The sequence below is a fragment of the Thunnus thynnus genome, chromosome 3 (assembly GCF_963924715.1).
Source record: "Thunnus thynnus chromosome 3, fThuThy2.1, whole genome shotgun sequence".
Taxonomy (NCBI): domain Eukaryota; kingdom Metazoa; phylum Chordata; class Actinopteri; order Scombriformes; family Scombridae; genus Thunnus; species Thunnus thynnus.
The window spans coordinates 21,871,117-21,886,184 of NC_089519.1; the positions used below are offsets into that span (position 1 = coordinate 21,871,117).

Genomic DNA, 15,068 nt, shown 5'->3' on the forward strand with positions numbered 1-15,068 from the left:
CACAAATATGGCCGGTTAGCTCAGTTGGTTAGAGCGTGGTGCTAATAACGCCAAGGTCGCGGGTTCGATCCCCGTACGGGCCAACTAGCTTTTTTTCCCTCTTGACATTTTACTTGTGAAGTGACGCTTTATTACACTAAACTCAACAACTTATCATTAAATAACATGCAGGAGCTAAATGTCGAAGCTTAAATCCTGGAGCTTTGTACCTCTGCCTGTATAAAAACTCACACTGGATGGCGACAAAGGCAACACATCTGCCAAAACTAACCAACACAAGTCAATACTTCCTGCACTACAAATGAACTGACATTTTCTTCATATTAATATTTTAAATGTGACTGAAACACAATCGAAAATAAAATATTTTATTACTCTTTAAGTATGTATTTAGATACCTTACTAGATGCCGTATTGACTTTAAATTTTGAGCTGTTCATTTTACTGACAGCCTTGGAAACCGCCACACACGTTTTCACTATTTTGGATGATTAGACCTGTATTTTCAGTTTGATACAGCTATGGTGAAAATTACAAGAAATCATCAAACTCTTTGTACTAACAAGAATGATAAAAGTAAAGTTGTCTCATCCTTACAGGTGTAATAAACTACAGCAAGAGAGATGTGACAGGGAGGGATAAGCACTGTGGGTGTAGAGGCTTTAAGTGTACCAATTTTAGTCATTTTAATATTTACATAGATGAATACTCCGCCAAGCATTGTTGCTGAGAGGCTTATTTGCTACCAGCCTCTATAATGGCACCTTTCTCTATAACAGTGGTCATTTTCTTTGTTTTGACTGTCAGGTAATGCTCCAACTCTTCCAAATGTCTTAAATATTAATGTTGTTTTCACAGCATAACAAAAAGTCTGACAGGTCCTCCAAACCCACTTGTGTGGAAAAGTAACATGTGTAATGTCTACAGCATCCCACTTGGTCATCCCACTTCTGTTTCCAGGCTGACATCATGTTAATTCATCAATTAAGTTTTACTTATGAGGCAAGTTTTTCTTGTTTATAGTTGCCACCCTCAGTACAAGTTTTGAAAGAGTCCTGAAACAAATATCCTTACTGTCTTCAATGTAAACATACAAACACATGGTCATAAGGCCTCATTTGAAACAAATGAATGTAGCTATTTTTCCTATTACTACATGCAGAAATCATGATAGAGTGGCAAATTTTAAGTGTTACTATAACTGTAACACCTTACATGATCATTTCACATAAGGCTGTATAAAAATGAAACGTAGACCTATATTTGAAAAGAGATATGGGACATTTTTTCTTTAATCTGCATTGAAATTGAGCAAAAATTGTACTGTGGAGAAAAAAAAACATTATTTAGTTCTTACAAAACATTTCATACAACATATTTAAACATGTTTGAAAATGTAGGAACAATAGGTGCAATCTCAGGACTGTCTTGCCCTGACATGTTGAATAAAACAAATGACATCCAACATAATCGACATACACTGTATATCTTCACAGTGACACTGCTCTCAAACAAACACACTGAAAATGCAAGTAAACCTGTAGATGGACATTGTGTTACCATAATTACATTTTTAATGAAATACATTATATGTTCTATATAGCCATGAATCATAACTAACTGGCAGAAAATAATAACCAATATATCAAGAGTCCTGAACCCATGTGGCGTTGTTTTGAATTTGAAGACACGTCTTCAGCTGGGAAAGTGAGACTTCAGGTGTTCCTTCAGCGCCGGTATAGTGGGAAGCTCTTTGCGACACATGTGGCAGCGGAGAGGTAGTTTCAGCAACTCACTCGTTCCTTCTTTGACGGTGACTCTTCCATTTGTTTCAAGCATCTCAATGACATCTGCAAGAAAAAAAAAAGCATAGTGTGGTTTGTGCCCACATAAAACAGACGCAGTGTAAACTTCAAATCAACTACTTACACTCACTTGCTAGTTTATTAGGTACACCTAGATAAAACGAATGCAGTATAATATAAAACAGCCCTGCAATAAAACCTATCTTTATGAAGGTTGTAATGTTTTCTACGTGTTGATTTATTTTATCGCCATTTTGGAGGCTGAAGTTGAAGGTTATACAGACAGATGTTTCTAATCTTTTGTCCATCCAAATAATATGAGTTAGGGTAGACTAAATACTGCTTTATAGTTGTATCTAAGTGCACCTAATAAACTGGAAAGTTAGTGTATGAAACAATAACAAAAACCCCTCCAGACATTTCTCTCACCTTGAGACTCAATGAAATAGTCAGTTGTGAATGAGTTCCAGTGCTTTTTGTTCTTTAAACAAGGTGAGTCGAAGTCTTGGCTGATAACATGCAGGTGTACATGACTGTAAAGGAGTACAGACACAACATTTGTTATTTTTATTTGTGTGTGTGTGCGTCATACGTGTCCTCAGGAGCTTCAGACTCCATTTTGCAATGTATATTGTACTTTCACTTCTCTTTTATCAAGCCTGTGACTCTTAACACAGAGGCAGTAAAGGTCAGAGTCACCACTATAGAAACAGGACTGAAGCAGTGTTGAGTTCAGGGTAGTAATAAATAGAGTTTTCTCAGTTTGCCTTTAATTCCACTGTACGAGGGACTTACTCTGACTATACTGTGTAAGACAAGGCAAGATAAGTTTACTTGCACTTGTAATTATGCATTAAAACAAACAGGAAAAATTAAACACTAACATTAAATATTAAAACACAATGGAAAGCAGCAGAGTAGCTATACATTACAAAGATAAAAACAGAAATAAATACTAGACAGCCAAACATGTAAGTCCAAGGTTGATAATGAAAATTGTTTTTATGTTCAGTCACAGCGGAGAACATGAAAGTTGACCTCTGAGATCAGATTTTGTTAGATACAAAAGTTTATAACTTGAATTACTGTATAGATAGACAGGAAGTTCCCTCTATCCTTTACATCTTTTTTGGTGACACTTGAGATTTGAGCTGACAAACAAACACAAAAATTAATTTACAAGCTATAGTGTCTGAAACTTAATACAAGAAGAAAAACAATAAGCAAACATGGATTTTATTTAAAAGAAAGGTGTGAATTTGACCTTTTCTTGCACTAACAAGATCATTTCTGACTTTCAAGTTAGTCAATCAAGTTTCAAGTCACTCAAGTTAATTTTCATACTCTAAAAGCTTGAACTCAAATCCGTTAAAGGTAGATAAATACTGCATGTCCATCCATTTAAAAAAAGTATATTTTTTGCTTTATAAAATAGCAATAATGAAAATAATGAAAAAATATACAGAATTTGCACTGAATGGAGTGTGATCTTTTGGTGCAAAAGCACTGCTCAAACAGTTATCACTTACCTCATACTGGGGATGGCGTGGTAACCTGAGCGGAAGCGTAGCGTGGCAGCATGTGGGCACTGCTGAACCATCTGGTCAGCAACTTTCTGCATGTGTCTCACCAGATTACAGTGCTCATCACGCAGGGCCTTCAGACTAGGAATAGCCTGCCACGGGAGGACCAGCCAGTGGTAGCGAGCCTTGGGGTATTTATCTTTGATTACTACCACTTTGTCATCCTTATACACCTGGAAATATGGGAAAATATGGACATTTAACAGTCAAAAATTCAGCTGTGATCTAAATGAGTGCGTATTAACCAATAGTAGTTTTTTTTAAAACAGCTACCTGCATCTTGGGGTCTTGCATTGACGTCTTCAGGCCTTGGCTCCAATGTCCAAAACTTTCCTGCAACAGATTTCAATCACCTGTTTCATGTCTATAATTATGCCATGCAAGAAAATAATTACACCTGAAAGCATCAAAATCATAAAAAGAACATTTTAAATATGAGCACATCCACACAGCCCTTCCAGATGAAGCTGAACTTTCTCTCTTTTCTTACGCTGGTTTTTGTGGCTTCTCCATGGCTGACAGACTCAGATGCCTTCTCTCTCTCTGGCTGTTTGGCTGCTTTCAAGCTCGGAGCCTCTCTGTGACTCTCTCTATCCTCTGAAGCCGTCTCTCGTGGTCTTTTGGTGCCGCTGTGGTTGCCGTTGGGATCCTCCTTGAACTGTACAGTGTATGGGTAGAGTTGATTGACAATATGAAGCTGCTGTCCGGGCTTCATTTTGACCTCATTGTCTTTACCCACCACCACAGAGTTTATGGAGGTGGGGTTCACGCCCAGCTGTGGAATAGAGACGAGAAATGAGACATAGTGTCATAAATAACTCGTCATTATTGCAGGCACCCTTAAAAGAAACAGCATATGGGTCCAAAAACAATGTGTATCCAAAGTAGCAGAGTGAATTACAGGTATTTATTCAAGATCAATACATTATTAGTTTCACACAAAGCAAATAAAATGTTCTTTCATTTCTTTCTTACCTGTTTAACTTTGATATAACCTTTGTTGCATTCTGCTTTCAATTCAACTGGTTGAGAAAGGATGAAATTTGTAAAGGTTAAAGTTTGTTATTAATACTCTTTCAATGTTTAAACTTTATTATTTATACTTTAAAAGTTAGAAGAAAAGGTTTTTAGTTAACAGCAGATTAAAAAGTCCTGTAATGTTCAAATGTCTTCAAGAAAACAAAGAATTCAGGTTTAGATCAAGAAATTTGCATCTATGTACAGTACATGGTATTTAGCTAATAACATACATAATTACCTTTACATGATAAATTTGTGTATTTTTAGATTTGAAGAAATTGTGGAAACCAAACATCACATTATAGAAGTACTGTGAGAAATCACTGCAAACGTTATAAAAAATAAATAAATCTAGCAACTTATTGCCTATTTTTGTGTGTGAGAGAATAAACCCAATACAACATGTTATAATGACATTAACATTTAGTATTCATCATGTATAAGTTATGTGTAATTTCTGATAGTATTTTATTGTATATATTACATTACATGAGCTTCTGACTTAACAGTATTTGTAAAATCAGACTTGGATGTTAACCCTTACACACTGTTCAGGTCAAATTTCACCCATTTTTACATTTACGAGCAGTAAAAACACCCTAAACATAATTCTTTTAGCCTGAAATTTTCTGACTTTACCTAAAGTGACCCAGAATATACAAAATGTTTTTAATATTTGTACATAGAGGGTGTTCCAGGTTAAATTGACCCGTGTTTATTCAAAAGTCGCCATTCAAAAAAGAGTTGTTGCATTCAATAACATTAATTTAAATCATGATGGCTGTTATGTTCTCCTGCTTTAGGTAACATATGACCATATTATAATGTGATTGTGCATGTTTATTGTCCATAAACAAATGGCGTAAAACCTAAAAACACACTTTCTCTCTGCTCTCTGAAAGCTGAATTAAGGACTCATCACCCATTTATTTATTAGTGATAAGGTATTTACTGTGTGAATGAAAAATAGATTTGTGGTTCAGTTTGGTAGAGAGGCTAGTTATGAGGGGACACTAAAGGTCAGAATATGAACAGTATGTGAGAGATATTTCTATAAACATACATGAAAATATGTTGTGTACAATAAATAATATGGTAATAAAATAAAGTGTAGACACAAGATGTATAATGATTTTCTTTATCAGTATTGATAATCATTTTCTTATATGACCAATTTGTATCAGTAACCATTGTTTCCTCTTTTTTTGGTCTCTAATTTTATATGACTTGGAAACACCAATGTCTTGTAGCTGCATGGAGTCATAGCCTTAATAATTTTAGAGCTTTTGTTGTTGTTTTTTGTTTGTTACACATTTAAGTGATTTAAAATAATTAACAAAATAAATCCATAACAAAGTAAATAAGGGTTTGGTGCCTTTCCACTTTGATGTATGAGTATGGTATTTGCCCACAGTGTATCAAATATACAATGTATCCTTAGATTACCTTGCTGCCGGGAGCATTTTTTGTCTTTAATAGTCGTCTCTGGACCTCGACCCAGGACGACTGTCTGTAGGTGAGGCAGCTGAATTGGTTTATGATTTCCCTCCTCGCTGATAAGCCAGCAAATTGGCATTTTAACATCTTTTGTAGCTTTTTTTTCATACAGAGCTAACAAAGCTGTGGCCGCTAGCCCCCACGCTTGTTTTGTTGACTCGTCTCGTCTCACGAAATTGACGTCACTGAGTCACATGTTCGCCCTTAGTACGAAGATTCTGGAAGAACCGGGAGCTCAAGTCTGACTCGACTTCTGAGGATTGAAATTACTGTCTTTATACAGGTTAGAACATATTAATTCAACTTTACGTATCTTGTTTATACCAGTGTCACAGTGAAATTGTTGGCTTTACGTCAGAAATATAGATAGCCGGTGGTAGCCTAGCCTGTTAGCATTAGCCATGGCTAAGTGGCTAACGTACGTAGGGCCTGAAAGATGAAACCATGTTGTTGTTTTCATCAGGAGCATATAGTAACAGCTAGTTGCTCAGGTATAAACATTGATTAAAACTCATGTCAGCCAAAAAATTTAATCTGCGGTGGTCATACGGTTCGTGGTTGATAGCTTTGATTTGGGGAAATTCACTAACTAATGTAACTAAAACAAGCATGACGCGTGAAAGTATAAATTAACCTCTTTGTATGTTTTTTGTTTGTTTGTTTGTTTATTTCCTTTATCTGCTATTTAATCATTTCACTTTATCTCAGACCTATGGTCAAAATATTGATCAGGGTGAAAATATAGATAAGATTACAAACAATCATCATCCATGTCACAGGAAATAATCAACATCATTATCAGTTTGCGTTATTTATTTACAATGTAGGTAAATAAACTACCACACCTGAAGTAAGATTAACTGCGCTCTCTACCTTATCTTCAAGTGTCCCATCTTCAATTTGTTTTGCACTTAACAGGTGCATAATACTGAACACTGTGTTTCCCCACGATGAGGAAACTTTTAAAGCTAAACTACTCTGTGATCTGCCGTCCTGGTTGTTCTCTTTGAACTAAACTAAGGTAGTTTGGTTTCTCAACTCTAGATGTCAGTGATGACCTGTGATTTGTGACAGGTCAAAATATATTTTAAATTTTAGATTCTTCATTTGTATTCGTTGCCACCTTTTTCTCTGACAACAGCTTCACACATTCTTGACATTCTCTCAACCAGCTTGATGAGGTAGCTGATTGCATTAAGATGGAAAGAAATTCAGGCACACCTGCTAATTAAAAACCATTCCAGGTGATTATTTCATGAAGCTGGTTGGAGGAATGTCAATAGTGTGCAAAACTGTCATCAAGGCAAACAATGGCTATTTTGAGGAATCTAAAATATGAAACATATTTTGGTTTGTTCAATGCTTTTTTGCTTATTACACGACACATGTTATTTTATCATTATTAAGCTTGTTTTATTCAAGAAATCTCTTTGAGGTCAAGATCTGTTTTGCAAGAGAGGCTTGAGAACAGGTCACATACACACAGGATCATAATAGACACTACTTGAAACAATCACAAACATTCTGGAAAATAACAGCTAGTTAAACTGCAAAGTCCCTTGGAGCAACAAGTGTCTTTAAGCTGTGTTGCAGTTCATTCCAGTAGTAAGGTGCATAGTACCAGAAACCAGTCTTCCCCAGTTCAGAGTTTGTATGAGGAACTTTTCAAGCCAACCTGCTCTGTGATCTGGTGTCATGGTGTCATCAGCTCTGAACTCAACTAACATCTCAGCAGTTAACTTGGTGAGGATAAGATCATAATGGGACAGTCCCAACCCCGTTCTCAGTGACTCCATTCGTCAACCCCAGATCACCTTCCCCACCTCCCCCATCTCAGAAAGGGCCCAGGCCTTCCCACAACTGCCCACCTCTGAGCACCCCCCAACCCCTACCCCAGCAGCCAGACCAGACTCTGCCTCACCCTAGAACCCTGAAGCACAGTGCTGACCAGTTGTCTCTGGTGTTCACTGAGACTTTTAACACCTCCCTGAAGACATGCCACATACCAGCCTGCTTCAAGACCTCCACCATCATCCCTGTCCCAAAAAATCTAAGGGCCACAGGTCTCAACGACTACCACGCCATTGCCATGACCTCTGTGGTAATGAAGTCTTTTGAGCGCCTTGTACTGTCCCACCTCAAATCCATCCCAGACCCACTCCTAGACCCCCTGCAGTTCGCCTACAGAGCTAACAGGTCTGTGGAAGATGCTGTAAACATGGCCCTCCATTTCATCCTCCAACATCTGGACACACAGGATCCTCTTTGTGGACTTAAGCTCTGCTTTCAATACCGTCATCCCAGCCGTGCTGCATGACAAGCTCTCCCAGCTGCACGTGCCCGACTCTACCTGCTGGTGGATCACAGATTTGCTGTCTGACAGGAATCAGCACATTAAGCTGAGGAAACATGTCTCTTAGTCCCTGACCATCAGCACCGGCTCCCCTCAAGGCTGCATCCATTCCCCTTTACTCTTCTCCCTGTATACAAACAGCTGCGCCTCCAGTCACCAGTCAGTCAAGCTCCTGGAGTTTGTGGATGACACAGCCCTCATTAGGCTCATCTCTGGTGGGGATGAGCCTGCCTACAGGTGGGAGATTGACCATCTGGTAACTTGGTGCGGACAAAACAACTTAGAGTTAAACAGTGAAGATGGATGCATGTCCCCCATGGACATTACATGTTATATTAACGTAACACACCATAATCTCTCATTTGCACATCAGTGATCTTTGAACCTACATGGCACATTATGGCATAAAGAAAACCCCTTGAGTAGGTGCGTCCAGACTTTTGACTGGTACTTTATATCACAGTGATGAGTGCAATAGCTGTCTTGAGTAATGAATCGAATGACACTGTGGTAATTGGCATCCCATGCTTTAAGGGTAGTGGCAGCATGAGTATATCTCTATAATGTAGTGTGGATAGTAAGGTAGATTGGTTTTCTGTAAGTGTTTGCATAGCTATACTTTAGAGCTGCAACAATTAGTTGATTAATCAATTATATATTGGTGATAAACTATTAGATTGTAGTTAGTGGTGGTGTTTTATATATTTGAAAGACCTCTCTATTCTTATTTCCTTTACTAAGGGAAAGATCATATTCATATCTTACATGGTTTTGAGCTGAAACGAGGCCCCATGCCTAACTTTTCCACAACCAGCAACACTCTCACACAGCAGTTTGGAGTTCGGCCACATGATGATATGCTTTGGTTTTGTATTTATTATTCACTTTCCTTTTGCCATAATAACAAATTACAGATTGTTTTTTCATATTGCAACATATTCACATTCTTACCATGTTGTTTCATCCTTTGTTCAGAGATTAAATATTTATAGGCAGGGTTATTCTGAAAGGATATTCATTGGTGAAGTAGTTTTTAGAAGTGTTGTAGAACTTCAGTGGAATTTAATATTGAGATACTAATCGTGTTTTTCTTTTACTTTTGTTAGGTTATCATTCCAAAGCAAACATGGTCAAGGAAACGGGCTTCTATGACATATTGGGTGTGAAGCCTAATGCCACTCCTGATGAACTGAAAAGGGCCTATCGCAAACTAGCCTTGAAATATCACCCTGACAAAAATCCTACAGAAGGAGAGAAGGTAAGAACCTGCTATTCACTCATTAAACAGCATTAACAGTGGCAGGTTAATTTTCCTCACTTAGAAATGGTAGATTTGCAATGGAAATTTCCTCATAACATTGAAATAGGCTAATTTGTGTCATATACCTTCCTTAAAGAAGTATGTATTTTTGTTTCTTTGTAGTTCAAGCAGATCTCACAGGCATACGAGGTGCTGTCAGATGCCCAGAAGAGAGAGCTGTATGACCGTGGAGGTGAAAAAGCTATAAAGGAAGGAGGAACTGGTGGTGGTGGTGGTGGGAGCTTTGCGTCACCCATGGACATCTTTGACTTGTTTTTCGGAGGAGGTAGTCGGATGCACAGAGAGAGAAGAGGTACGTAAATATTAGAGAAATAATCACTTTGCTGAAATGATTGGTTTGACAGTTTGGAGATCAAAAATGCATCTTTGCTGATTACATATCTTGAGCCAGGGCCTTCTATTGATCTATTGATCATATTACAACATCTCTGACTGAGGCCTTTCATTTTCTCCTAGCTGTTCTTTTTAGATGCAACAAAACAAGAATTTCTCATGATCTAATGAATCTTCTCCTCATTCTACCTGCAGTGTGTTTATAAGAAATAACAGTATATATATTGACTAATTTTAGAGAGAATAGGTCTTACCTGTATGTATACCACATTTGATTTTTTTTCCTTACACTTTGGTTGCTTAAACTGTTCTGATCCTCAAAAAAAAAGTAAACACACACTGCTCCCCACCCAGAGCCCATATCTGTCTTCATTCTTTATTCACATTCATTGTGGAGTGGTTGGATGTTTAAGTAGCAAAATATTTTCAATTGCAAGTTTAGGTTTGTTTATATAAACATGTTCTATATCATTTATGGAAGGAAATGGATTTTAAGGTATCAAGAAACTAGTAATCAGTATTGATAGAATCTTACCGACTGACAACCTCACTCCTAGATATAGTATTGTTGAAATCTGTGATTTGTCTTACATTGCAATGTTTTATTCCTCCAGGGAAGAATATTGTTCATCAGATTTCAGTGACACTGGACGATCTTTATAATGGAGCCACAAGAAAACTTTCTGTCCAGAAGAATACAATTTGTGAGAGATGTGAAGGTACGTCTTTAGCTGTACAGCCACATGCTTTTTATCACTTTTACATGCTGTTGTTAGAGTTTGTCACCGGATTCGTTTGGTAATCCAAGCAGGCTTTTCAGCACAAGCAAATCCAAGCAGGTCATTAAAAGGCTCTTTGTCCTTTAACAAAATGCATCACTCTTGTAAATGTGACCCAGTTTTTGCTTACCAGTTCTTTTAAGTTTATGTATTCTGAACTGACATTTTATTTTCTTGACAGGTCGTGGGAGTCGGAAAGGAGCTGCACAGATGTGCATGTCTTGCCATGGCACCGGCATGCAGGTTCACGTGCGCCAACTAGCGCCGGGTATGGTCCAGCAAGTGTCCACAGTGTGCCACAGCTGTCAGGGCCAAGGACAGAGAATCAGCCAGAAGGACCGCTGCAAAGCATGTGGAGGCCGGAAGATCCTGCGACAGAAGAAGATCTTGGAGGTCCACATTGATAAGGGTGAGAGTGGAGGGAAAGCTTATCTAAATGCTTCTGTGATTGCTTGAAGATCAAACAAAAAAGCAAACAAATATTGCACATACATCACCTCGTCACTTAACTGCCACAGGAATGAAAGATGGTCAGAAGATAGTTTTCCATGGAGAGGGAGATCAGGAGCCAGGACTTGAACCAGGTGACATCATCATTGTCCTGGACCAGCGAGAACATCCACTTTTCACCAGGTAACATGTTCTCTGTTATTAAGGGTCTTTTGTGACTCATGTAGTGAATGTATGATTCCCTTCTGTTGATATTAGTGTAATATGTGTACGTAGTATATGCAGTATTTATTGGGGATATATTGCATGTTATTAAATACAGAAATGCTTAATGAGCCGAAGTAGAAGTACCAGTTCTGGTCAGTAGAGGTCAGTAAGAATCTGAATCATTACTCAAAGTCCCATTTGATATTTCACCCTTTTTTATTTTATCAACACACTACCCTACATTATATTAAATCCTCCAGTCAGCCCAGTAAAATGATCTTTATTTTGAAGTCGTTTTTTGCTGTTGCCTTCAGGAGAGGAGAGGACCTGGTCATGTCGATGGAGTTGCAGCTGGTTGAAGCTTTGTGTGGTTTCCAGAAGCCCGTTCAGACACTGGATAACAGAACTCTCCTCGTCACTTCGCATCCAGGTCACTCAAATATTTGCTTAACCACACAGCTCCCCATGTATTTGTTTAATATTTATTAGCAATCAGACTTAATGCCTGACAGTGTTCTTTTGAGTGTTCTCGTTTTGATATTATTTATAATGTGTCATTAAGAGCAAGTTTTCCCTCTCTTGGAAGATAACAAATATCTACTATTAAACTACAAATGCATCTTTTACCATTTCACACAAAATATATTTGCAGAGTCCTGACCTGATGTTGTGTTTTCTGGGGGGTTTCTTGCTTTTGCCAGTGTACATATTTGTACATTCCAGTGTATAGACATGCTTGCCTCACTAATATTTATACACTAACATTTGGGAGAATTACACTGCTAACATTAATGGCATTTTATTAATCAGCCATAATGTATTTAACCACTGTATTTGTAAACTTATGCATAAGACTGGTGCCACAGACAAGGCCAGGCAATATGCAATGCATCCTTTACGAAATCTGTGAAAAAGTATTTACATGTATTGTACTCTATTTGTGATAGACTGAATTCTGTACCAGATAAAATACAATACAATATAATTTACCCTTTTTTTATAAGGCTGTACTTAACAATTAGTGGAGGGTGTTTTGTCAAAACAATACTCAACTTAAAACTTACTTGTACGTACACATACATTAGGACTTGGCCAGATTGTCAGAGAACTAGGGCTGCAACTAATGATTATTTTCATGATCAAGTAATCTGTCAGTTATTTTCTCGATTAGTTGTTTGCTCTGTACAATATCATAAAATGGTGAAAAATGACGATCCCTTTCCCAAAGCCCAAGATGCAACCTTAACTCTAGAGTTTTTTTCTCTACAGGGGAACTGATCAAGCCTGGAGACACAAAGTGCGTCTTGAATGAAGGGATGCCAATGCATCGTAGACCATTTGAGAAAGGACGCCTGATCATTCAGTTTTCTGTAAGGCATCTTTAAACATGTACATGAAAATATTTTACTGACTAGACATAGTGCTGCACTGCTATAGTCTTGTTGTAATTAAATTGTTAATGGTTGTTACCATTAGGTGGTGTTCCCACAAGCCAACTTCCTCCCAAAGCACAAGCTTAAGGAGCTGGAGCGCTACCTCCCAGAGAAGATGGATGCAGAGCAGCCAGAGAGTATGGACGACGACCTCTACATCTACGCCGACCTGGAGGACTGTGACCTTGACAACAGAAAAAGACACCACCATCACCACCACTACTACATGGATGAAGATGACTACGCCAGCACTGGAGGCGTTCAGTGCCAGACGTCTTAAATCACAGCTGGTCTGTTCTTATTCCATAAGTCCAAACCCTCATCTTTTAAAACAAAGCACCTTTTTTTGGAAATTTGCGCACTTTTTATTTTATTACTTTTCTTAAAATCGTTACTGTTTACTTGTTGAAGTTTTCTTTCAAGCTGAATTGTAAAACTGTGTCCCAACGCCCTCCTGATTGTTTTTAGCACCATGTAATAATCTTTGGATGGAGTAGAGTATCTTAAAGTTCCAGGAGTAAACTTGGATCCAGGTGAGTGGGACTCCTCGTCATCTCTGGGACCTATTTATTTTCTTTTCTTTTTCTTTTTTTTCTTCCAATCACACTGTGATTAAAGACGAGGGCTGGTGTCACAGAAGCATCAGAAGAAAGACAAACTTCTTTGTCTAAACAAGGACTCCCTGCTTTTTACGCAGTTACACTAAAACTGATGCCAATATTAATATTAAAATAACCTTTTTTTATAGTGTTACTAAATCAACAGTTGTTGTAAATCACTTGTTAATGACTTGTTGAATCCATAATGTGTGAAGACCCAATCTTCAGGTGGTGGTGGAGATGTGCATTGAGACTTGAGTTAAAACATTTATGCTGTTTTACCCTTTCAAGGGCTATTTTCTAAACAATCTTGAAAATGTGACAAGAAGGTGTGAGTTGTGAGTGAAGGTAATAGTGATTCAGGCAGGTAGGACTATTTAGGTTCAAGCCACAAAATTGTAAAGTAATTGTTCAAACTAATTTTTTTTAAAGTTTGATTTTAAATATTTGAGTTTAGTTTTAACATTTTAACTTCTGAGCTGCCATCAGTTTTCTGTGGTGATGTCAAATAATTGTTTTGGAAACCTTGTCTGGATACATGCAACCCATTTTGATAGTCAAATACAGAATGTCTGCAGGGTAGGTATTGGAAACAAATGCTCAAACATGAGTAAGAAGCCACTCTTCTTTAAAAAAGATTAACAGATCAAGAAGAGGATTATATGGATAACTTAATTGACTTTAAACTCAGAACAAATTTGTCTGGGTTTTACTCAGCAGAAAGTTATCCAGACAACTCGCTTCTTATAATAGGCCCCTGCTGCCTTGATGGCAAATGATTTCCCTCTTTATGCGAGAGATAAAAAAAGATTGGCTAATGTTTGCTTTGTCACTGGTTGTTCACTGTTGGAGATTTTAAAAACATGAGGAAATATTTCCCTGGTCTATCTAAGGACCTACATTTGGAATTTAAATGACAAATTTTAATCAACATAGCAAGTTAAACTTGTTGTCCCACAAGCTATTAAGTGTGTCTTTCGTCATGTATCTAGCGCTAACTGTAAATGCCAAAGGGGTCGGTGGGGGGTTGTGGAGGCACACCTGATACCTCATTAAAGTGTCTGCCTGTTTTGAAGCTACTTGATGATGCAATTTTTTTTTCAGTTTGTTCAGTTTTTTTTTGCCTTGGATATTGTAAACTATGCTCACCAGAATGGGAGCTCCTTAACTTGTTTCACAATTGTTGTTGAAGCAGATGCAAGTTTATGAGTAATCATGATGTCAGGTGAATTCATTTCAAGGTTCATCCTTAAAAGATAATATTTGTCAAGTGTTGTCAATCTCTTAATTGATGTGCGCATCTTAGGACCAATCATCTACTGTTTATGCTCACATTTTCTAATTAAATAGTTTGATGGTCTCTCTGAAATGTCGTCTTACTGTGTGTGAGCGATGTTTACTTTTGTAACCAGGAGATCCACCATCCCACTCATGTATTTAAAACATGAGTGGGATTACTTCATGCATTATTGCAGTGTGAAGCTTTCAGTTTTACTTTCTCCTGATGACGGTTTTAAAGTGAAACCAAAAAACCTTCAAACTGCAACAATGCTTCTGTACATTTTTAGAGTAACTATTATTTTTGTCTCTTATTAACTCTTATTTTAACAGTCTGCACTGCATAATCAATCTACATTTTATTTTATTACAAGATATTATTGATTTGCTTAATACATTTTTTTTTAATT

At 37.5% G+C, this 15,068-nt stretch overlaps 2 protein-coding genes and 1 non-coding gene across 4 annotated transcripts; 2 read left to right on the forward strand and 1 right to left on the reverse strand.

Annotated features, from left to right (window-relative positions):
• The first annotated feature begins 9 nt into the window (after window positions 1-9).
• trnai-aau (transfer RNA isoleucine (anticodon AAU)) lies at window positions 10-83 on the forward strand. Its single transcript has one exon. It is a non-coding gene; the product is annotated as a tRNA-Ile (tRNA).
• Window positions 84-1,262: 1,179 nt separating this feature from the next.
• Window positions 1,263-6,070, reverse strand: aptx (aprataxin). 2 transcript variants are annotated; one of them, XM_067584731.1, is made up of 7 exons: window positions 5,855-6,070; window positions 4,364-4,410; window positions 3,879-4,163; window positions 3,662-3,721; window positions 3,335-3,561; window positions 2,235-2,338; window positions 1,263-1,850 (listed from the first exon to the last, which is right to left on the reverse strand). In XM_067584731.1, exons 1-7 carry the CDS (start codon window positions 5,982-5,984, stop codon window positions 1,696-1,698), a joined length of 1,008 nt encoding a protein of 335 aa, XP_067440832.1. In that variant the 5' UTR covers window positions 5,985-6,070; the 3' UTR covers window positions 1,263-1,695. The 2 variants fall into 2 exon arrangements, with proteins under 2 accessions (XP_067440832.1, XP_067440833.1); XM_067584732.1 differs by lacking the exon at window positions 4,364-4,410 and having other exon boundaries at window positions 3,879-4,046; window positions 5,855-6,018.
• Window positions 6,071-6,082: 12 nt separating this feature from the next.
• On the forward strand, window positions 6,083-14,749 carry dnaja1 (DnaJ heat shock protein family (Hsp40) member A1). Its single transcript, XM_067584728.1, has 9 exons — window positions 6,083-6,188; window positions 9,365-9,516; window positions 9,682-9,871; window positions 10,527-10,631; window positions 10,873-11,100; window positions 11,210-11,324; window positions 11,663-11,778; window positions 12,618-12,718; window positions 12,825-14,749. The coding sequence occupies exons 2-9, from the start codon at window positions 9,385-9,387 to the stop codon at window positions 13,059-13,061; spliced, it is 1,224 nt and encodes a 407-aa protein (XP_067440829.1). The 5' UTR covers window positions 6,083-6,188; window positions 9,365-9,384; the 3' UTR covers window positions 13,062-14,749.
• Window positions 14,750-15,068: the final 319 nt, after the last annotated feature.

Coding starts and splice junctions, on each gene's coding strand:
- aptx (XM_067584731.1), bottom strand. CDS start 5,984: ATGCCAATTTGCTGGCTTATCAGCGAGGAGGGAAATCATAAACCAATT. Junction 4,411..5,854: donor AAAATGCTCCCGGCAGCAAG/GTAATCTAAGGA, acceptor TTTCTCAACCAG/TTGAATTGAAAGCAGAATGC. Junction 1,851..2,234: donor CTATTTCATTGAGTCTCAAG/GTGAGAGAAATG, acceptor TTTTTCTTGCAG/ATGTCATTGAGATGCTTGAA.
- dnaja1 (XM_067584728.1), top strand. CDS start 9,385: ATGGTCAAGGAAACGGGCTTCTATGACATATTGGGTGTGAAGCCTAAT. Junction 11,779..12,617: donor CCTCGTCACTTCGCATCCAG/GTCACTCAAATA, acceptor TTTTCTCTACAG/GGGAACTGATCAAGCCTGGA. Junction 12,719..12,824: donor GCCTGATCATTCAGTTTTCT/GTAAGGCATCTT, acceptor TGTTACCATTAG/GTGGTGTTCCCACAAGCCAA.